At 43.2% G+C, this 23313-nt stretch overlaps 5 protein-coding genes across 5 annotated transcripts; 2 read left to right on the top strand and 3 right to left on the bottom strand.

The window, feature by feature from the left end:
- Nucleotides 1–6480: 6480 nt before the first annotated feature.
- On the bottom strand, nt 6481–7711 carry JN550_013306 (uncharacterized protein; the record flags this gene model as incomplete). The annotated part of the gene is made up of 5 exons (XM_049311878.1): nt 6481–6662; nt 6734–6913; nt 6979–7103; nt 7159–7231; nt 7300–7711. 5 exons carry the CDS (start codon nt 7709–7711, stop codon nt 6481–6483), a joined length of 972 nt encoding a protein of 323 aa, XP_049164744.1.
- Nucleotides 7712–8630: 919 nt separating this feature from the next.
- JN550_013305 (uncharacterized protein) lies at nt 8631–10253 on the bottom strand (the record flags this gene model as incomplete). The annotated part of the gene is made up of 1 exon (XM_049311877.1): nt 8631–10253. One exon carries the CDS (start codon nt 10251–10253, stop codon nt 8631–8633), a length of 1623 nt encoding a protein of 540 aa, XP_049164743.1.
- A 553-nt stretch (nt 10254–10806) lies between these two features.
- JN550_013304 (uncharacterized protein) lies at nt 10807–11643 on the bottom strand (the record flags this gene model as incomplete). The annotated part of the gene is made up of 1 exon (XM_049311876.1): nt 10807–11643. One exon carries the CDS (start codon nt 11641–11643, stop codon nt 10807–10809), a length of 837 nt encoding a protein of 278 aa, XP_049164742.1.
- Nucleotides 11644–12981: 1338 nt separating this feature from the next.
- JN550_013303 (uncharacterized protein) lies at nt 12982–15793 on the top strand (the record flags this gene model as incomplete). Its single annotated transcript, XM_049311875.1, has 6 exons — nt 12982–13048; nt 13117–13506; nt 13555–13679; nt 13742–13827; nt 13913–14152; nt 14215–15793. 6 exons carry the CDS (start codon nt 12982–12984, stop codon nt 15791–15793), a joined length of 2487 nt encoding a protein of 828 aa, XP_049164741.1.
- Nucleotides 15794–17925: 2132 nt separating this feature from the next.
- Nucleotides 17926–21961, top strand: JN550_013302 (uncharacterized protein; the record flags this gene model as incomplete). The annotated part of the gene is made up of 3 exons (XM_049311874.1): nt 17926–17961; nt 18072–18582; nt 18669–21961. The coding sequence occupies 3 exons, from the start codon at nt 17926–17928 to the stop codon at nt 21959–21961; spliced, it is 3840 nt and encodes a 1279-aa protein (XP_049164740.1).
- Between the last annotated feature and the right edge of the window lie 1352 nt (nt 21962–23313).

Genomic DNA, 23313 nt, shown 5'->3' with positions numbered 1-23313 from the left:
TTTAATTATTTATTAATTTATTAAATAAAAACCGATATTCCTATTATAATTATTATTAACTTTTTCGATTTATCTTTTCGAAAAAGGTAACGAATTAATACTTTATAAACTCTCGAATTCGAAACCGATGAGTTTTATAATAAAATTTTACATTTTATTATTAAAAACAATTTACCTTTTAATATTTTAAATTTTAAATCGTTTAAAATTTTAATTACTTATCTATATAAGTAAATTATTTAATTAATTATATTTAATTAATTATTTAAAATAATACATATTAAATCGATCGTTAAAAAATTAAAACCATTTTATCTTTAACTTTTTCAAATTTATTATTAACTTTTAATTTAATATTAAAATTTAATTTTAAAAATAATGTGAAATTTTCCTTTATTATCGATACTTAAAAATTTAATAATTAAACCTTGTATTTAAAGGTGATTATTTATTTTATCGATTTTAATTTTAATTTAAATTATAAATTAATCGGATCTCACCCTTTATCGGAATTTCACACCGGAGTTTATTTATATAAGAAATTTTTTAAAACGTTAAAAGAGTACTTTATAATTAAACTCGAAAATATTATAAAGTATTTATTTTAATTTAATTAATATTAATTCTTTTATTTTATTTTTATTTTATTATTTAAATATTTATTAACCTTTAAATTTATTAATATTTAATAGTATTACTCGAGATAATATATAAAATAACGATACTTTTTTAAAAGTCTTATATAATAAATTTTATAATTTATTACGATTAGATTTTTTAAGAGATATACGTTATATTTCTCACATTATTAATATTATAATTAAGATATATTTAAATAATAAGGTTATAATTAAGTAACTTTAAATATATATTTAATAAGTATAAGTAATTACTTATTAAGTTTAAATATAAGTAAATATTCATTAATTATTTCACCTTTAATACTTATACTTAATGAGTATATATATTAATACTTATAAATATATTAAATATACCCACGATAATAACTTATATTTAATATTATATTAATTAATTTAATTTTAATTTAAATTATATAATTAAAAATAATTAAAAGGTTTTATATTTTATAAAACATTAATTATTTAAATAATTATAATAGTTATAAATAAACGGTTTTATACGCTTTAACGTTAAATAAAGGGAAATATAAATATAATTTTAATTATATTTTAAGTATTAAGTATAATGAATAATACTTAAATATTTATGAGTATCGTTAAGTATTTAAAAATTTAATATTAATATTTATAAATAAGGTTGTGATTGATTTGATTCGATTTATATTCATTTAATTTTGATTTAATTCAATTGAATTTGATTTGATTTTTAAAAATCTTAAATCAAATTCATTAATTTATTATTTAAATTGATTGATTTTAAAAAATCAAATCAAAATCAATGAATAATAAATCAATTCATGAATAATTCATTTAAATCAAATTTATTATAATATAAATAATTTATTTTATAATTTATGAATAAAGGATTAAATTAAATGAAAAATTAATAAAAAGAAATAAATAATAATTAAATTTTTAAAATTAAATTTATATTTTTAAACATTTAATTTACTTATTTCAATTATTCATTTTATTTATTTTGATTTATTTAAATATAAATTAATATTTATAATTTATATTTAATTTATCGGAGGTCAAAATTAAAATCAAATCAAATTAATTAATTTATAAAAAACGGTAAATTAAAATTATAAATTTAATTATATTTAAATTTATATTTAAAAATCATTATTCATTTCATAGCCTTATTTATAAGTTAAGTAAATACTCAACTTAATATTAAATACTTAATACTAATTTAACAACCCTATTAAATAGTATATTTTAACCGATTTAAAAGAGAATACGATTAATTAATATATTAATCTTATAGTTTTTAATTTAAACTATACGGATTTAATTTAAATTATTAAAATAAAGATTTTTTAAGTAAATTAAATTTAATTAATCGAGTTTAAAAAACTATAATATTAATTAAATATACTCGCGAAATTAAAAGTTTATTAATAAATGGGATTAATAAAACGATAATAAAATTATAATATTATTAAAATTCTAAACGGTATGTTTTATATTATTTTTAATTATTTAATTATTTAATTATTTAATTATTTAATTATTTAATTATTTAATTATTTAATTATTTGATTATTTAATTATTTAACTATTTAATTATATTAACGTTATAATAATTAACTTTTTATATTCGTTAAAATTTAACGTATAAAATGATTAAAATTGTTTTAAAATTAAAACAACCGTTATTTTATATAAATTAGAATAGCGACCACCGTGAATTTTAAAAGATCTTTTTTTTCTAACGTTGATTGATTTTTATTAACCTTATTAAAACGAATATTTAAAGTATTTATTAAACCCTTTATTAAATTATAAAAAGAGGTGTGTACCATTTTATTTAAAGATTTAATAAATTAAAATATATACGGTTAAATTATTATAAATAAATTTAAAACCATCTAACTTTAATAAATAATTTTATTTTTATTAAATTTTTAATTATAAAATCCATTATTAATTCCTTTAATTAATGTAATTAAAAATGGAGTTAAAAAACTAAACTATTATTTCCCTTTAAAATTAAAATGGGATAATATTTAAGAATATAAATTATTCTTTTTAAGTTTAATTTTAAATCCTCGATTTAAATTTTCACACTTTAAAAATAATCGTTTATTATTATATTATAAAGGTATTTATAACGATGTTAAATTATTATTTCGAAGGGAATTTAATAAATAAGTTAATTTAATTTATTAATTACTTAATATAATTAAATTGGAAATAAATAACGATTTATTTACGGGATCTTTTAACGAATCACACGATAAAAACTAAGTTTTAAAGAGTTTACCGGAACCCGATTTTAACGATGAATTATTTTTAAATCAAAAATTAATTTAAATATAAAATAAAATAAAATTTTATATAATAAAACTTATTATTTCTTAAAAAGTAAGTTAATTAATTAATTAATATATTAATAAGTTTATAAAAAAACTATTAAATTATTAAAAAAATAATCGATTAAAATATCTAATTTTAAGTATAATAATATAAAGATATTTATAAATCTTTACCATTTTAGTTTTTTTAAAACGGACTTTTTTTATTTTTAATTATATTATAATTAAATCGAGGAATAGCCTTTTATTAAAAACGGTGAAATAATTAACGTTATTAAAAATCAGGGAATTAAAATCAATATAAAATATTTAAAAACGGTATAATAAAGAAAATCGGTTATTTAATAACGATAAAAAGAATTAATTAAAAAGATTGTTTTAAAACGTTATTATTTATTTAAATTTAATAAATAAATCTATAAAACTTTTTAATATTTATATTTATAAACTTTGATAATTAATATATATAAATTTATATTAATTTAATTAAATTATTTAAATTATTTATAAATTGATTTATTATTTAATAATTTTAATTTAATTTTTTAAAAAATAATTAGTTTAAATAATAAATTAATAAATTTAATTTAGGATTTTTAAAAATTAAATCAAATTTAATTAATTTAAATCAAAATCAAATAAATATAGATTAAATCTAATTAATCACAACCTTAATTAATTTAATTTAATTTTAATTTAAATTTCGGATAGTTTAAATATAAATTATAAATATAAATTTATATTTTAATAAATTAATTAAATTAAAACCATTATAATTATTAATACTAATTATTAATATTAAAGTTTATTAAAGTTTATTAAAACTTTATAAATTAATAATTTAAATTAATAATTAATCATTTATAAAGTTTTAATAATTATTACGGTATTATATACGAAATATTTAAAGTTAAAAAAAGGAAAAAAGAGTTTTTTTATAATTATAACGTTTATAATTTATAAATAAAATGAATTAATATAATAACTATTTGTATTAATTTATTTATAATAATAATTAATAAAGTTTTAAAATTATAAAACTTTAATTACTTATTAATTAATTAATTAATTAATATAACTCTTTTTAAATAAATTTTAATAATATAAAATACTTTAAATTTTTAAATTTATAAAACATTAATTAAACGTATTATAACGTAGATAATTAAAAGATTATTAAACCTTTAATTATTAATAAATTAATTAATATAATTCTTTTTAAATTAATTTTAATAATATAAATTACTTTTAATTTTTAAATTTTTAAAATATAAATTAAGTTTATTTTAATATAATTAATTAAAAAGTTATTAATTATTTAAAATTAAACGATTTATATAAATAAAATGATAATTTTTAAAGTTATAAAACTTAAATTATTAATAAACTAATTAATATAATTTTTTTAAATAAATGTTAATAAAATAAATTACTTTTAATCTTTAAATTTATAAATTATAAAATAAAAATATAATAATAATAATAGTAATAATAAATATATAATAAATTATAAAACATTAATTTTAATAAATTTAAAAAATTTAAATTTAATTATAAAATAAATACCGTAAATTTTAATTTTTACCCTTCATTTTACTATTAATATAAATAATACACGGTATTTAAAAATAATTAATTAAATTTATTATATTAATTTATTTAATTTTAAATCCGGTTTTAAATTTTTAAATTTTTAATTTTTATTTTATAATTAAGAATTAATTAAATTAAATTACGTAATTTTTAAATTTTAAATAAAGAATTTAATTTTAATTCATTCGGATAATATTTTATACCGATTTATTTTATATAAATTACGATTTTTTATAATTAATTTCTTTTTTTATTATATATTTAATATTTAATATTTAATTACTTTAATTAATATATATTATTATTATTTAATTTATTTTTACGATTTATATATATTTCATTTTTATTTATATTTATTTAAAATACGGAAAAAATCTTTTAAATTAAACTTTAATTTATAATCGGATTTTATTTTTATTTTTAAAAAAAAAACTTTTATAATTTTAATATTTTAACCTTTAATAAATTTAAAGAGTCTTTTAAATTAAAACCCGAGGAAAACGAAAATATTTATATTTTTAAAAATAAATTGATTTCAACGTACTTTATTATTAATATATTATAATAAAAAACGTTAAATAGAATTATATTATATAATATAATTCATTATTATTTATTCATTAACTTTAAATAAATATATTAAAAAATATTTTATTTTTATTAAAAGATATTGTCTTTAAAATTATTTTAAATATTATAAAATTATATATTTAAAATTATAATAAATAAATAAAACAAAAAAATTAAAAGTAAATTATTAAAATATTTAATTATTAATTTATTAATTTATTAAATAAAAACCAATATTTTTATTATAATTAATATTAACTTTTTCGATTTATCTTTTCGAAAAAAGTACCGATAAGTTTTATAATAAAATTTTACATTTTATTTTTTTAAAAAAACAATTAAATTTTTAATATTTTAAATGTTAAATCGTTTTAAAATTTAATTATTTATTTTTATAAACACGTTGTTTATTTTATTTGAATTTAATTAATTATATTTAATTAATTATTTTAAAGGATGTATTATAAATATATAAAAAAATTAATAATTTTAAATTTATTTACGGTAATTTAACCGTATATTTTTTTATTATATCTAATATTATTAAATATATAATAAACCTTTAAATAAAATAATATAAACCTTTATTTATAATTTAATAAAAGCTTTAACGAATATTTTGAATATTTATTTTAATTTAATTAATAAAAATTAATTAACGTCGGAAAAAAAGATTTTTTAAAATTCGTAATAATTAATATTTTAATTTATATAAAATAACGGTTATTTTAATTTTAAAACAACTTTAATTATTATATACTTTAAATGTTTATATTTATTAAAATTTAAAGTAATATAACGTTAATATAATTAATTAATTAAATAAAGAATATATAAAATATATTATTTTAATTTTTAATAATATTATAATTTTATTAAATATTTTTACTTCTTTTTACTTTATTAATATTATAATTCTTTAAACTTAATTAATTAAATTAAATCTTTATTATTTAAGTTAAAAACCATAAGATTAATATATTAATTAATTATATTTTTTAAATTAATGAACATATATTTTTAAATATAAATTTTATTTAATTAATTAAATAAATTAAATAATTTTTTAAATTAAAATTAAATTTTAAATTTTTTTAATATATTTAAATAATTAAATTTATTATATTGTTTTTAATTAATTTAATTTAATTTATTTAAAATTTATATTTAATATTATTATAATAATTTGATTTTAACGTTAATAATAAAGCTTTAATTAAATAGTATTTATAAAGCCGTTATAAAATTAATAATGTTATAAATCTGTAACTATAATTTGCATTCAGTTCTGGCGCCGCGACAAAATCCCTCCCTCTCTGTATTTCACCCACTTCGGTAACTTAGGTACTTGTTTACCATCTTCCCAAGTCAATCGGCCCAGTACAAGTCCAGTGCTTCCAATTCAGCTGGTTCTTTTCAACCTCGTCAACAATTGCAACCGCCATATCTTCGTTGTATATTCCTCGCTCAGTGGCTTCCACTGCAGGGTCCTCTGCGGTATCGACGTACACACGGTACTGTCCGGTTCTGACTCCTGCTCAGTTCCCATGGTTGTCAGTCTTTAAGGCACTTTATCGTCTGAGTAGATGGCAGGTTATCTCGCACCTTTGTCGCGAAGTTGGCCTGGTGGTGACAAGAACGTCCACGGCTTTTCCGTAACGCCTTGCCACAGGCGAAGAGCAATTCTGGACTGTGTAATGAGCGAGATGGTTTCGTTGCTGGTTAGGAATTTCTTAGCCCATCGCAAATACAGCCGTGCGAAAGGACGCAGAACTGTAGAAAGCACTGCGACGTATGCAACCATTAGCAAACCATGTGTAGTATTGTTGACCTCTTCCGGGTATTCTTACAGCCAGTCTTCTCCACGGTTTGTCTGGCCCAAGCAAAGCCCCCTATGAACCGCGAGAAGAAAGACGCGCCATGGTCTGAGGCACGCACACGCATATACTCAACGTGTTGGCTTGGCCAGGTGTACCTATGAATGCATCAGTGCCCAATGATATCTGTCCAGCTCCCAGTGACTATCTTACCACCAGCCAAAGGCAAAGTCCGGCTGGTCGACCAGCTGACGTCTGTCGGCGCAGTGAAGCGACCCAGCGCCCCCTATTCCAAGGTCAGCTTAACCGGCAGAACAAGGCCGAAGGCGGTGTTGCGTTTCCTGCGAGCCATACCAATTACCACGAAAGGCCCCTTGTGGTCAGAGGCAAGCAGAGCTGTCTTGATCTTTGCATGGCCCTCGACACCAAGCTGGTACAATTTCGAAAAGTCGCCGAGGGGCGGTGCGTACGAGCATACTATAGCATCATAGCCCTTCGAAAAGGCTCGGGCAAGGCTTGAGTCATCGAAAACATCAACAGATTCGGCTGTGTAGGAGCCAGTGTTGGTTGTTGAGGTCCAAGTTTTTGGTGGGTTGCGAGATAGTCCGACAACATCATGGTTGCGAGATAGAAGCTCGTTGACCACACTCTGGCCACATTGGCCTGATGGGCCCAAGACCGCAACTTTGAGCTTCTTAGGGGTCGCCATGGCTGTGAAGCAGGACTTGCGGGATAGCGAAAGGAGAATGCTGGAGAAGTTTTTCATGATGGATTGACTGTGTCTTCGGCAGCACTCCCGTTGTTAGTCAGCGGAACACACAATATTCTCAGTCCTCCGCGCTCCGACGACAGGGGTCCTAACTATAACTGCCGCGTCGACGTTGGTACCACAGTAGATCCAGAGGGAGCCGTCACGGCCCCACAAGCCTGCGCCAGGCTATCTCCAGGGATCTGCATCTACGGGGAATTGCAGTTACGGGCTGGCTCCCCCAACGCGGGGTCCCGGCTTGGCTTGGAACCCAGAGAGGTATAGGGCCCAAGAACTCGGCCTTCGCGACTCGCGTGACCCCTCATCGCGAATCCGATCCCAATGATGGATGCCCGTGCTCCCGCTCGTCCACCAGTGTGACGGACAATGCACACGAAAACTCTCCCAGTTCCGGAGGTTAGCTGTGATCCAATGAGTATGAACTCTGGGCGTCCTGAGAACCCGCCTACATGGCTTAGCATAGTTACCTGATTCATATCACGCTTACTGGGGCCTCTATAAGAGATCAGACCCCTGTCTATTGCTTTGCAAGGTAATAATATACAAGAAACCTCACACAAAAGATACTATCCCAAACCCCTCAAGCTGCAAACCTTGCATGTCGTTTGCGATTTCGCGAACTTGGCTGGCTTTTACGGATTCTTAATTTGACCTGCCAAAGGGTGCTCATTATCCACCATTGCAGCAAGAAACCTGTTGTCGCCCTTATGGACTTTGGACAACCGTGGAAGACTTGTTACAGAACCCCTGCACACACATCAGGGGCCCACATGGAATATTTCCCTACCTGTACGTCTTGGGCCATAGCAAGGCAACACTTCTGTCCCGTCTATCTGGAGATAGATCAATCGTGGATTAAGGGGCGAATATATCTCATTCAATACGGCGAGAGGTACATGTTCAGACTGCAAGGGACTCACAGTCGAGAAGACTTCTTCACAAACTCAGCATCGAAATCTAGACCCAAGTCCTCCATAACACGCCGCGCCACCGGACGACCTCCACCCCAGACCCCCCCACCGGGATGCATAAAGGGACCACAGAGGTATAGACCAGCGAGGCCAGGGACTCGGTACTGAGCAAGAGCAGGCGTCGGCCGGTTCAAACCCAACTGATCGCCCCCCATGCTAATGCCACATATGTCACCCATGCGAAAACTAGGACTGTCATTCATGTGGTCTGCGGGGGTTACGACCACGTAGGACCGGACGAGCTCCGGGGTGAGGTTCTTTACAAAGCGGGTGAGATAGTGGAAGATCCTCTGGACATAGTCTTCCTTGACTTCTTCCCAGGCCTCGAACTCCTTGCCAGGGAGCCTGGGGCGCACCATGACTACAGCATGAAGCAACGCCTTCCCCGCCGGCGCACGCGTAGGGTCGCCCAAGGAAATGGTTGATGCCCCAATCATGATGTTTTCAGGCAGCTCACCCCGAGCCATCGTGTCATAACTTGTGATCAGCTCTTCTAGGCTGTTCGGACAGACGGTGTTCATGATGGTGTAGTTCGCTGCACCGCCAGCATTGAAGTCGAGTGGTCTTTCCAAAGCAGCGTGGATCACGAACAAAGTGAACTCGCTAATCTTTGTCTTCTCAGCATCCGAGATGATCTGGGCATCTAGACCTTTGACCATATGGCCGAGGTTGTGGGGGTGGATTTGGGCAACAACGCCGTCTTTGGCACGTAGTTGCCCTCGACGAGTGCCAACCCCGACAGCCCGGCCGTTCTCCGTGATGATCCGGGTGACCTCTGTGTTCAACCGCACCTCCCCGCCGTGCGCCTCTATGCACTTGATGACAGAGTTGGTAAAAGCTGTCCCGCCGCCCTCTGGCACCCACTGACCAAACTTTTCGAGTGCTCCAAGAGCTACGTAGGCTAGCAACCCCGTTCCCTTGGTCGTCGGGTGAGCAAGCTGAATCTCGGTGATATAGCGAAGTAGAGCCACTGTAATCGTTTCGTCTTTGAAGTATTTTTGTACGATATCCATGGGACTACTAGCAGCAGCGGCTTGGATTTCGGCCGCATATGGGCTCGCCGCGATGGCGGCGGTCATGTCTGCTGGCGGTTCGTACATGCTGGGCATTAGGAGATCCACGATCCCGACAGAGACTGACATCAGCCGATCGTAGTTTGCGGCCTCTTCTGGTGCGATCTTTCTTATCTCCGCCATCGTCTTCTCCCTGTCCCTGTACAGGACGAGCGCGCCGTTTTCAAAAATGATCGCGTAGGTTGGGTGCAGTTCGCGGTATTGCAGCCCGAAATGAGACAAAAGGTCAAGCTCGTCATTCAGGATCAAAGGGTTCCCTTGAATAAGGCTGTGGATGGCACTGTGTCTCTCGCTTTTGAACCCTGGCTCAGCCATCTCGAGGCTCGCTACGCCACCGCCAGCATAATATTGGCGTTCCAGTACCAGCACACGCTTGCCTGCTTTGGCCAGGTAGGCCGCGGCAGTTAGCCCATTGTGGCCAGAGCCAACGACGATAATGTCCCACTCGTTGTCATGATCCTGTGTCAGGTAACCAATTTTTGTGAAGTCTGCCATTGTGTTGTCACGATGGCTAGCTAGGATGTGCATGGAATCCTCAAGGAGTGACGATGAGCCGGATGGGGAAGTTAGCAATGTGAACCGGTTGAAGCCTTTTGAGATAAAACCGCCGACTTTTGAGCCCTCCTGAAATAAATAGGCCTCAAGCTCAGAGACGACAAGACCGGGTATAATAGCCGAGGGCAGACCTGGAGGAGATATCGGTCATACGGGAGTTGCACTTTTCAAAAGCACCATCGACCGGCACACAAACAAGCAAGGGTGGCTCACAGTTCTCATTCCTCCGCTTACTCATCGTATGCGGGGTTCGACAGCATCGTTGTTGTTGTTACATTGAAACCAAAAGCATGGCCAGAGTCATGTGTGTACGGCAACACGGAACGGGAGACGCTCATCGGACAGATCCCTTGCACGAGGCGAGCTTAGGATGTTGACAAGGTCAATTGACATGAAGACTCGACTGCAAGGAAGTCATGCTTAAAAAAGGTGGGAATTCTAGAACCTTATGTTCCTGACTCTATACTCACGATACTATAGATCTTCACATGGACTAGGCCAACGTCTTCTGGGTCTCTGTTATCCAGTCAACCGTTGGGTCCAGCCCGCCATTGATCCAAGCCAACAAGGACTGCTCGTAGCCATTGAAAAAGCCGTTGACGAAGAATTTCTGTGTCTTTACGCCTTCTACAAGTCTCTTGGCCGCAGATTCTGCTGGTACACTACTCGTCCGGATAAAGTGTCTAAAACCCTGAGTGAACTCCGGAGAAGCGGTTCCTTGAAGCTCTTCAACCGATTCCGTATAAGCCACGTCTGGGATGAGCACACACACTTTGACGCCAGTGTTTTGTAGTGATACAGCCAGGCATTGGCTAAGGGAGATGATGCTGGCCTTGGAGAGACAATATGCCAACATATTGCCAGCGACCATTGGCGGGGGAGCAAGGCCGTTGGGCGAAGCTGTATTTGCAATCACGCCGCTGCCGCGCTTTTTCATATCTGGCAGGAAAGCCCTGGCAACACGCAGGTACCCTAGGACATTGATGTCCCACTGCCTCCGGACGCTCTCGATGTCGGCGTCTTGGGCAGAACCTGTCTGTACCGTAACGGCATTATTGACCACAATGTCGGGCACACCGACTTGTTCAACCACCGCCTTCGCGACGGCTGCCACTTCCGTGTCATTGGAGACATCACATTTGAAAGCCCAAGCTGAGTACCCTTCACTTTGGATCTGGGCTACGATTGCCCGTTGGGGCTCCATTCGAATGTCTAGGAGGGCGACTCGTGCTCCTTGTCTTGAATATTCCTTCGCCGAGGCCTCTCCAATTCCCCGAGCCGCGCCGGTAATCACGACGATTTTGTTCGTGAGGTTCAATGGAGTAGCCATTATGGGTCGAGGACTCTCGGTGTTCCCTAGGTGAGAATAGGGGCAGGGTGGCTCAGGAGAATCAGCTCCTGGGTGAGATGGTCTCGAGTGGCCAGGGGAATGTTCGTCGTTGGGTACAGAGATAAATATCTACCGCAATGACGAGGAACCGACTTGATATCCCACATAACAAAGCCGAAGGCTCTTGTTATGCACTTGCTGCCCTGCTCGCTAGTGGGCTTCCCCCACCGTCCGACGTGCCACGGACAGGGTGCCCTTGGGAGCATCATTCCACGGGGCCCACCCAAAGCGTCACACCCGCGGGATCCCCCGCAACCTAGGCGATCACTTAAGTAAGCGGCCTTGGTAAATCCGCATAATGGGCCTGCTGGGCCCGCGACATCACGACGAAACACATTACAAATAACGCCACCTCGGGACTGTACTCGGTACATACTGCCTGGTATATGCTGCTCGGAAATCTAACGCACTTCCAGGTTTGCTAGAAATAAAGGAGAGCGCACAAGGGACTCTCGCCAAATGAAGTTATAGACAACTTATCACAAAGTATAGTCCTGCGTGTTCAATTTTCTTCCAAGTATCATATTTGGGTAGCCAGGGATAGGCGAGCCACTCGGTCTCGTGGACAGCTCTATGTGCAAATTGAAATAAATGTCTATACCACTGCCTGTACTGCTACTGCGACGGTGTTATAATGTTGGGTACGGTACGGGCATGCCCTGGCGTATTAAGTCCCTCTTCCCCCTTTCCCCCACCCCAGCCCCCGAATAGTGGCCGCATCGATACTGAGACCAAAAGGAGGTGACTATGTGTAACCATCTAAAGCTGAAGTTCTTTACCAGGATGTGGCATGGCGCCCCCATGCGTCATTCTCCAACGATAAGAAGTACTTCTCATCATTCATCAAACTTCGAGTAGTGGTACCATGTGGGAAAATAGACTGAATGGCCACCACAAAGCTAACCGACACGCATATCAGGCTGAAGGAACATCGACCAGAATTTGACTAAGCGGCAGTAGCAAAGCTGTTACCATGAAAGCTGGGTTTCGATGTAACACCGGTGCCATACCGCGCGGGTCGGGCTTTTAAACATGGATCAGAGCAAATCTTTCGGTACAAGCTATTTGTAATGTTTGACACGAATCGTCAAATCCGCTCGGCACAATCACTCGGCTTGTAGACCCCGGCGTGAGGCTTGTCCCACGCGCTGTATATTCCCTTGTGCCCAGGACAGCGATCCGTACTTCCTCAACCCCCGTCCATTGCCCTACGAAGTGTACTGCACTACACCTCGACTGTTGGGGGTCATCAACCTAGAAATCGTGAATGAATAGACCATGTCGAGCATTGCTGCACTCGAGGCTGCGCAGTCTGAGACACGTCGGTTGGGCAAGTTTATCAGAGGTAAGATCTATTTCCTTCTTACAGTAAACGCTTCGTTCAATGCCATGGTAACTTGACATGATATACAGCTTGGGATCCTAAGATACAGGGGGCCAAGGATGCGTCGCCAAGGATCATTACGGAGGGCGGCCTTATCAAAGAACTTGATGTGCCTATCCGCCTGCGTGACGGGGTTCTTGTTTACGGTAATATTTCGCGGCACGAGAGCTGGGCCACAACGAAGTTGCCTGTCATATTTAACTATTCCGTGTACGGAAAAGACGGGGGGACGGACATCTCAATATTTCCAGCAGCTGCCGGCCTAGACCCATCCCGAGTGACCAAGGACTACTTGTTTGAAGCAGCCGATGCTGGATGGTGGTGTCCTAGGGGTTACGCCGTTGCCAGTATTGATGGCAGAGGTTCGTACCAGTCAGATGGCAACAAAAGCTACTACTCCAGAGACGTAGGGATGGATGGTATGTTTGGAAGTTTTTGTGACAGATTATCTACTAAGTAAAAACCAGGATACGACATGGTTGAATGGCTCTCTGTTCAAGGGTGGTCAAATGGGAAAGTTGCACTCTACGGCTCAAGCGGATACGCGATGCTCCAGTGGCTCACTGCCGCGGAGAAGCCGCCATCCCTGGCAGTGAGTTCTACCTGCTCGTCGAGCTCCATCTTCCACCCAGTGACTAATTTGGCCAAATGCAGGCGATTATACCTATCGATGGTATGACGGACATTTATCGGGAGATGGCTCGGAAAGGTGGCATTCCGGAGATTCAGTTCAATACATTGTAAGCTTCGAAAATAACGGGAATCCTGGTGTGCCAATGGCACTGGTAACAAGCTGTCTCACTATGTTGGATTGACTATCCGCAGGTATCCATTCTTCTTCAATTGGGGCCGTGGAATGGTGGAGGATCCTATGGACGGCCCATCTAACCACGCCTACTTTGACGAGTACTGGCAAAGTAAGGTCGTGGCGCTGGATAAGATCGAGTGTCCGGCCTACATCATATGCAGCTGGGGCGATCACGGTATCCACACAAGAGGCACTATTAACGGCTACTACGGCATACGTTCGAAAGTGAAATACCTCGAGCTTCACCAGCATCAGAAGTAAGTTTAGAGTGCCCGAGGGCTTTGGAGTGTGGAAGTAAACGCGACCGGCTGACCAAAAGTTGCGGATGGGAGTGGTCTGTGACAGAGGAATCACTACTGCGACAGAAAGCATTCCTGGATACCTACCTCATGGGTAAGCAGACCGAGGTCCAATTTTGGCCACCCGTCAGGTATGTGGTACGTGAGCGATACTATGTTGGAGAATGGCGCTTTGCCGACAGGTTCCCGCTCCCGGAGACACAGTACACCAAGTTTTTCCCCGTAGCTTCGAGAGGACTGAGCCGTATCGCTACGCCGATAGCAAGTTCAATCTCGTACGACGCCAGGGAAGATGAACTGTCCCTGGATCTCCCCATCGTCCAACCTCTTGAATTTGTTGGGCATGCCAAACTAAAGCTCTGGGTGGAGGCTAAGGGCGCCGAAAATATGGATCTATTTATAACATTGCGGAAGACAGATTCCAACGGCAACGAGGTATTCTTTCCGTGGCTTACTATCGTAGATACGGGGCCCATTGCATTCGGCTGGCTACGGGTATCCCGACGCGAGTTGGATGAAAAGAAATCAAAGCCGTGGCAGCCTTATCACACACACCAGCGAGATTTACCGCCGCTCAAGCCAGGAGAGGTGGTTCCCGTGGAAATCGAGATCCAGCCGACTTCGTGCCGGCTCCGTCGGGGGGAGCGCCTCCATCTGGTTATCTCTGGGCATGACTACCGCGAAAATGCATATCCGAAGATGGCACCAATCGCACGCCATCCGGAAACCGTCAATAGTGGTACGCACGTCGTTCATTTCGGTGGCCAGTATGACAGTCACCTGCTTCTCCCAGTTCTACCCCATGTGCCGAGATCCTATCTCCGAGAAAAGGGGCCCATTAAGATGTCCTTGCTTGCCAGAAGACTCGAGGGTTGGTCAGATGAGAAGTTCATGGATGAGTACACGGGAAAACACGCTAAGATGACGAACGAGGTTGCGGCGGCTGTGCCAGCATTACGGAACTACACACAGGTGGTCGCATTCCCTCAGTCAGAAAAGAAGGGGGCTCAAATCGGGATTCACTCGTCGTGGGATTGCTGCACCACCTTGGGTTGGACCTCCCTGGGCGCCCTCTGGGGCTCTTTCCAGCATCCTCAATACAAAGCCACGGCTGGGACTCACGTTTTCGTCGACGAAGAAGACACGATTGGAATTCTCAGCCAGCCATTTTTAGACCTCAACTTCGATCCCGTCTCATATGAGAATCGAAGACATGGGGTGCTCCTCGTGCGCTTCTTGGCCAAATCTGCCCAATACAGCGAAGGCGAGGATTATTTGCGTGACTTGCGAGCTAGAGCTCTCGCTCTTGAGGAGAAGGGTGCTGGAACCTCTCTTTTACGATACGTGCTGAATCGTACGGTAACTCCCGACGACGTGGGATCATTCTTCGCCGGCACACCTTTCAACACTGCCGACTGGACCACCATCGTGGCAATGGAGCAGTTTTGGTTCTCGTCGTGGGCGGCAGTTCTGGAATTTTTCCGTGGTCAAGGGGTCAGGGAGGCAATTTTGACCCTACCTGGCTCGTTCGATGGGGGGAAATCCCTTGAACTGATCGGCAACGAAAATATCGTCGTCCACAAAGATATTGAGTTTTGAACAATCCCTGAAAAAATTGCAATAAGCTCTAGCGGCCGTGGTACCAGCAAGTTTCATATATCAGCCATGGTCTTTGTAGATAATTATATCAAGTGAAGAGCCTAGCGGTCTGGTAAATCTACTGTGCAGTGCGTGATGTGATTCTTCAAGTAAGTCCATGTACACCAGAAAACACACCAAACATCTTACTTGTTCATCTTGATCTCTCTGGGGGTTTTTTTTTTCTTTCTTTCTGTTCTGCTCTCCTTTCCCTTCTTGATAGTGGGTCGGGGCCCGGGCGGGTGGGCCGTTTGGCCGGACATACTTTGTTCATCCACTACCGTGTTTAGTTTTTGAATAGACGATATCCTCCTGGTGGCTGAAAGCAGCCTTCAAGTGGAACAAAGGTGGTCCCTATTTGTAAGGCTGATCAATACCCGAGCCGATAGTGGCATGATTTGCTCGGTTGGGGTGGGCTAGGGAATATACATCGAATATGGCTTTAATATAAAATTATTATATTTGTCGCCTACCGAAGCGCTGCGGGGATCGATACTAACAGAAGTGTCGTATTCGACCAAGCATAACTGTGGCAAGAAATTCGAGCAGCAAAACCACATACGCATTATAATGTAGAATCAGTGGAGTGTGTGCTGGGACAAAGCTGGATAATTAAGGAGGATGTCCTCCGTCCAATGTGGCGGACATGGGAGACGATTCATTGACATGACCACACTGCGTCTTATTTTTAGTTATTTCCTTCCTCCTCCTTGAACGTATCTCTTTGCTCCTCCCTGCATCGCAGCTCGGTCCATCAAATTCATGAATCAAGTATAAAAATTTGAGCCCGTGGCATTTAAGACTCGTAAGGGCTGGTGACCATTTGTGGTCTTGCCAAGTGGAAAACACCGCCTCTATGCGGACCTACTTGCCCCAGGTGATCCAATGAGTAATTAGGCATATATGGAAGGTGGATTGCAGTGTAGCTCTGGGATAGTCTTACCGTTACATACCCGAGTGCTTATTTGTCTCACATGCTCACCATCGGCCCAGTTGCTTGGGGCCTGCAGCTCAACATGCCGTGATCTATCGGAACTGGATACTGAACGAACGATATCACCGTGAGACTTGGCTGAGGCCAGCGTTGCACCCGACCAGGTCTGATCTCAGCGCTGGCCGGGAGCCTGGAAGCTGCAGATAAAGATGACAAGAACAGCCGATAGGGAGGGGATAATGTAGATTCGCGGCAGTACAGGCGTCTCGCAGTGCATGTTTTATTTCCCATCCACGTAGGAAACTTACATAGCTAGGTACTGATGCGCCTAATGACATGCCTCCCTTTGATTTTGATTTTGATTTCTTCTTAAATAACGTCTTTGTACCTTTCTCTTGTCTGGCTCAATACCAGGCCGTGGCAATCGCCTTTGATAGTATGCTTTGCAGCTTCCACTGGACCTGGGGCATCCATTCCTCTCTGCCGTGCCGTTCGGGTCGTCTACCCTGCCCCGGGTGAGGTATGTGAATATGGGTGCTCACATGGGTACATAGGTATGTAGCTTAATCAACCTGGCCCAAATATTTCTTGACTTGCCGCCGACCTGCGTGCCTGTCTTCCTCCCAACCTGGAAGGTTGTCTGTCACCACAGAAAGGGCCGTGTCCAGTGTCTTGATGTCCTGGGTCTCGGCGCAGGCCGGACTGGGCCCTTGGGGGGCACTCTTAAGTTAAGCCTCTCCGAGTACTAGTTACGCACCGTACTAAGTCCCCCCGGGGCCTAGGTACTTTGCTGCTGTGGCAGAGAGGCCCCACCCGCTAGCCCGAGGCCGCTGATTCGCTAGCGGCCGACCAGGGTGCTGAAAGTTTGGAAGTGAACACTGCGACGGGACCACGACGACGACGACACACCACGTACATACCACACCACACACCATCTCAACCCCCATCACCCAGACAGACAGACCGACCGACGTCCTGATCTGAACCCGCCCCGTCTTCATCGTCCATCGGCAGCGCCTCAACTGCCACCTCCTCCGGCGACCTTGGATCATCACCCCGTCGCATCCCACCGCACCCGCGTCGCATCCCCCCCCAGCCACCGACCGCCGGCTTGATTGCCCCCACGCCACCCCGAATCGACGCACCGTCAGAGTGGATGATGGCTACTGAGGCCACCGGTGAGAAGCCTGTAGATGTCTCTATAACCGAAGCTTCGCTCGTACGTCCCCTGCCTCCTGCCCTGCTTTCCCCTGCGAGCCCTCCCCTCCCCCAGGCCAGCCAGCCCGACCCGTCTAACTTTCTCAGCCTCAGACTGCTACGCCCGCCGATCCCGAACCTCAACATGCCGACTCGGCCAGCGCGCCGCCCGCTGTGAACGGCACCGCCGCCTACAATGCCCCCGACACGGACAAGAACAGGCAGATCGCCGACATCGTCGACGATCTGGTCCACTCGGCCGAGGTCAGCGTGAGCGGCGGCTCGGATACCGAAGCATCTGCCTCCCGGGTCAAGCTCCTGCCCGACGGCCATGCGCGCTCCTCCTCGACGGCCAAGAAGCCCTCGGGCTTCAAGTCCGTCTCGGTCAACAGGACCTTTCTCGGTGCAAAGAATGCCGCAAACGCCACCTCCCGTTCCGAGTCCACATCGCCCTCGGTTGCCCCAGCCGTGCCCTCTGCCGCCCCAGGTTCCTCCGGCTCCAAACTGAAGCTCGTGGCCAAGTCGGGCTCCAGCCTGGGCGGCTCGACCAAGACCCTCACCACCAACGGCAAGGCCCCGCCCGCCCCGGACGCCAGCTCCGTCTGGAACAAGAACCGACGTAAGCCTTGCTTGAACTGACCTGCCCTGACCCCCTGCCCTGACTGTGAGACGCGGACCTCGACTGACACGCAATCGCGACTGCAGCTGTGCCCGTCCCCGAACCCAAGAAACTGTCGGACGAGGAGCTGATGAGCAAATACGGCATTCACATGGCAGACCGCCTTCGACCCGAGGACGACAAGGGCCAGTCCAATTGGGCCGACATCGACGACGACGAAGAATGGGCGCCCGACACCATAACGTGGACCGACGGGACCAAGATCACCCTGCCCCAAGTTGACGATAATCCGCCCCTCGCTGCTCCTGCCGCCGTTCTCGCCACTTCCTCGCAACTACCTCCTCCCGCCGCCTCGAGCTCTTCGTCTGGACCACCCAAGAGCCTGGGTCAGGCCGAGAAGCCCAAGTCGCCTGCGCCCGTGCCGACGCCCGCGCCGGCGCCCGCACCCGCGCCCACGACTGGTGCCACGACCGGAAGTGCTCGAGCCTCGCCATCGGTCAAGGCTGGTGTGCTCGCGTCTGGCAAGAGCCTTGTTCTCAAGGGCGCGCCAGAGAAGCCCACGCTAGTTGCCAAGGCTCCCGCGCCCCCCACGCCCGTCAAGTCCCCTTGGGCACCTCTACCGCCCATCGAAAAGGCCTCGCCTGTGTTGATGGATCTGCCACTTCATCAGCAACAGCCACCCCCGCCGACCCGTGGCTACCCTCCCCGAGACCCTTCGTTTGCCAACAGCGGCCCACCGCCCGCCAAAGAGATTGCCGCCGACGACTTCACCAGAGCACCGTGGCGCGACGGCCAGCCGGGAGCTGGCGGCAACCGCGAGCTGTTCAACTCGCAGTCGGGCAGATACGAACCCGTACATGACCGCAGAGGCTCGCGACATGATCCGGCCCATCGCCAACCCCACCTCCTCCAGCGCCCTTCGCTACATGAGCAACAGGGCCCCGCCGAACCCTCCGCTGCCTTCCAGACGAGCAGAACGAGCCACGACGCCATGCCCTACGGTCGCCGCCGCACGTCATCCAACGTCAGTGGTGTCAGCGCCGGTTTTCTGCAGCGCCTACCCAGGCCCAGCGACACGCCGTCCCTCGATGGCCAGCAGAGCATGACCGGCCCCGGCCAACCCTCGCCCGCGCGCTCCCAACCAGCGCAGCCCTGGCAGGCCCGCCCTTCACCCGCCCAGACGCATGCGGTGCCGCAGTTGCCGGTGCACGATGTCCCGCCGGCGGCCCAGCTGGAGGATGACATTGAGCTCCAAAAGAAGCTGATGCGGGAGCGCCGAGAACTGGCTATCAAGCGCAGACTGGAGGAGGAGGCCCGTGAAGAGGCGGCCAAGCAGGAGCGTATCCGTCTGAAGCTCGAGGCCATGGGTCCGCCCCCCGAACGCAAGAGCAGCAAGAAGGAGGAGCCAAAGGAGGCTACCTACAAGCGCGATGGCCCTCCTGCTGGCATCTTCTCCAAGGAAGATCTGGCTGCTGCCGCAGCCGAGCGCGCCCAGCCGCACCCGCCTGCCACCTCGCCCAACAAGCGGGATGTCTCGCCAGCCAAGGCCGAGGCGCAAGCTAGTGACCCCAAACGGCCTGGGAAAGCATCGCAACCCCAACGGCCGAGCCCGCCGCCCGGCGCGCAGCCTGCAGCATCCTGGCCCGATGCGGCTCCTCAGCCCGCGGAGCGTCTTGCTTCCTGGGGAGGGGGCAGCGCGCACTCGGGATCCAGGAATGTCTGGGCTGCCCCCGGGAACGATCGGTCTCTGGGTAACGGCACATTCAACGCCGACATTGGTCATCTAGCTGGCTCACAGCCGACGGAGCCGGCGAGCTTGACGGCCAGGCCGACACCCATTGGGCCGCCCCGTAGCATATCGCAGAATCAGACCCAACGAGCAGACCCGCCGCCTGGTCGCCTCCCGCCCATTGGACCGCCGGCCGGCAGTCGTCCAGGCCCCAACCAGGCCCAGGCTTCCCCTGCACGTCGCAATCTTTGGGCTACGGCGGATATCGCCGCCGACGACCGTGCTATTCGCGAACGGAAATTGCAGCAGCTGGGCGAACACAAGGCAATCCTGGAGAGCCAGGGCGTCAACACCAACGAAGCTCATCAACCGGTGAGAGACACCTGGCGCGGCGTCAACGTCGGACAGGATGGAAAACGAGCTGCGGCTGAAGCCTTGACCACTGTCCATGTCCCGTCCAGGGAGCAGCCCTCACAGCGGCAGGATTACCGCCAGCACCAAGGTCCAGATGGGGGTTACAACAACCGTCGTTCCCTTGTCGGTCCTGCGGGCACCGTTGCACCCGGCGGCCAGCCCGGCGCCCAACCACGTGCTGGCTCGCGCTTCTTCCCCCACGAATCTCGGGATATCCGACAAGAAGAAACTCAACTTCCCTCGAGGTCCAAGTCCCCCACACCGCCTCCTCCGACGATGGACGACCACCCCGCGTACGACGGTGATGCGGGGCGTCCTCACGTTGCCCTCCCCCCAGCCCGGCCTGTCGTGAAACTGCCCCCGGCGATGGCAGCGAGAATCCAGCCCACTCAACAGCCGCCCGCTCCCATTGCACCCTCGCGCCCTGCCTCATTCGCCGCGGCGGTGGCTACGGTGCCTCGCCCTGCCGTCCCCGTGGCGGCTGCTCCACTGTCTAGCCGTGGGGTGAACTACGGCGGTAGCGTGCAGAAACCACACGAAATCCGCAAGCAGGAGAACTGGCAGGAAAAGATTAACAGTCTGGTCCGCAACTCCGGGGCGCCGGCCAAGCCGACAACGGTCGACTCATCGAGCAAATCTGCCTTTGATGCTCATACTAACCTGTCGGCCACGGTCTCGTTGCCGGCCCTGTCCCCGACAGGTTCCTCGACCAGCGAGAGCAGCAACATGACGACCAAGGAGATGGCCGAGGAGTGCTTTGACGAACAGGAGATGGGGTCACTCCCGCAGGTCAGCCTGCCCAACGTTGCGCCGCGGGCGCTGTGGCCGTCGCGAGCGGTCGAGCCCAACTGGCACCCGCTGCAGGTCAAGCACCGCGTCGATGCTGTGTCGTCGGAATCGGTACGGTTCGCCTGGGAGACGCTCAACCACAAGAGCGTGTACCGCATCTGCGCGCCCGGTATGGGTGAGGCCAAGACGGTCTTGGCACCTTTTGGACCCCGAAATAGAAGTAACCCAAAGCGACAGGGCCGTGGCGGACGACACGCCTCACGGGGTGGCCAACGCGGCGGCGGCAGCGGGGGCCGAGATCCTGGAGACACGGCCACGACGTCAACGTCTGAACGCCCAGAGCGTGCATCATCCGGCCGGGGACGTGGTGGTAGTGGCTATCGGGCGCGGTCCGAGAACTGGAATAACCGCAACGCGTCGACACTGGCTCAGGCTACCCAATCCTAAGAGGAAGAAAAAGGGCGACGGGGTCCTTTTGGGAGACAGTCTGGAGTGCTCTTCTCGCGTTGCCAGTACCCATTGTTCGCAATTCGACCTACTTGATTGACTCCGAGGCGAGAGAGAGAGAGAGAGAGAGAGAGAGAGAGAGAGAGAGAGAGAGAGAGATGCTCTCCTGTCTACCTACGACTCAGCCAGACACTGTACTTCCTGTTCACTCGGCAAGACGAAGTTCGACCGTGTGTACAGTGACACAACTACACTATATCCTCTTTCTGTCGTGGCGGAAGACTACCGACGCCCGACTATTTACTTTTCTGTTTTCTCGTTGATCCGCCATGACAGCGTGTACAAGTACTAGGAAGCAAAGCTGTGATTTACCGATTTCGCGCATTTTCGACGGGCGGGCGAGCACTTGAGGAGGCGACGGTGGTGTTTCATGCACACAAGACGTCGCCTCTTGATTCCCAGCCTACTCCCATCACCATAGGGGCGCGGCTTCCAATGATATTGTGGGCTCGCCATGAGGGGAGGGCCACGCTTGATCATGCGTACTCGTTTTTAATTCTTTCAGACCTGTGTCTGTCTTTTCTTCTTCTGCTGCGACTCCACACGACTGTAAAACGAAAAGACGGCCTGGCATGAGTTTGATGATGCCACTTCGGCCGGAATGTATATGTCATTGGAGCACAGAATAGGCAAGGACTGGACTGGACTGGACTGGACTGGACCGGACCGACTGGACAAGGGATGTTTGCCAGGCGTTGCAAGGAATGATAGGGATGATGAATAACCTTTTTTTCTTTCAAGAAAAGCAACGTCTACCCGAGGGACGATATGAAATGAAACAAGAAACGCCTAGCCTTGGCCAGGGACAAGTAACTGTCCTGTCCAGGGCGTCCTGAGAGGAGGCGGATGCGACATTCATGGCAGGGGCGCGTGGCAAGACAGGAAGCATCCAGCTCAGCGAGGTACAGAACCAGCAGACGTTGAGTCTAGAAGGAGACGCGCAAGACCAATGAGCTCTCCAGCTAGCGAAGCAGTAGCTCCGATGAGATGACGGCGTAATAGACCAGAGAGACCATGCCTTGTGAAGCAGTCTTGTGTGTTGCGATGCGTATATCAAACGATCTGACGATTGTCAAGTGTCCCTGTTTGACCCGTAGAATCTAATCTGCCTCTCGCTCGGGGAGGACGGCCGAGATTCTGGTTCGTGCCGTCGGAAAAGGGTTCTGGCCGCTCTATCCTCGGGACATGCAAAATCAGCAAGTCAGATAGACAATCTGTTGAAGATGCAGTCTGAGGTAGGTAGGTACCGGTAGATGGACGGATAGATCGTTGCCCCTGTAACTACATAAGTT

Source organism: Neoarthrinium moseri (genome assembly GCF_022829205.1).
Source record: "Neoarthrinium moseri strain CBS 164.80 chromosome Unknown scaffold110_Wmoseri_CBS_16480, whole genome shotgun sequence".
NCBI classification, from domain to species: Eukaryota; Fungi; Ascomycota; class Sordariomycetes; order Amphisphaeriales; family Apiosporaceae; genus Neoarthrinium; species Neoarthrinium moseri.
The sequence above is the reverse complement of the archived record's forward strand: the minus strand, read 5'-3'. Positions and strand labels throughout refer to the sequence as shown.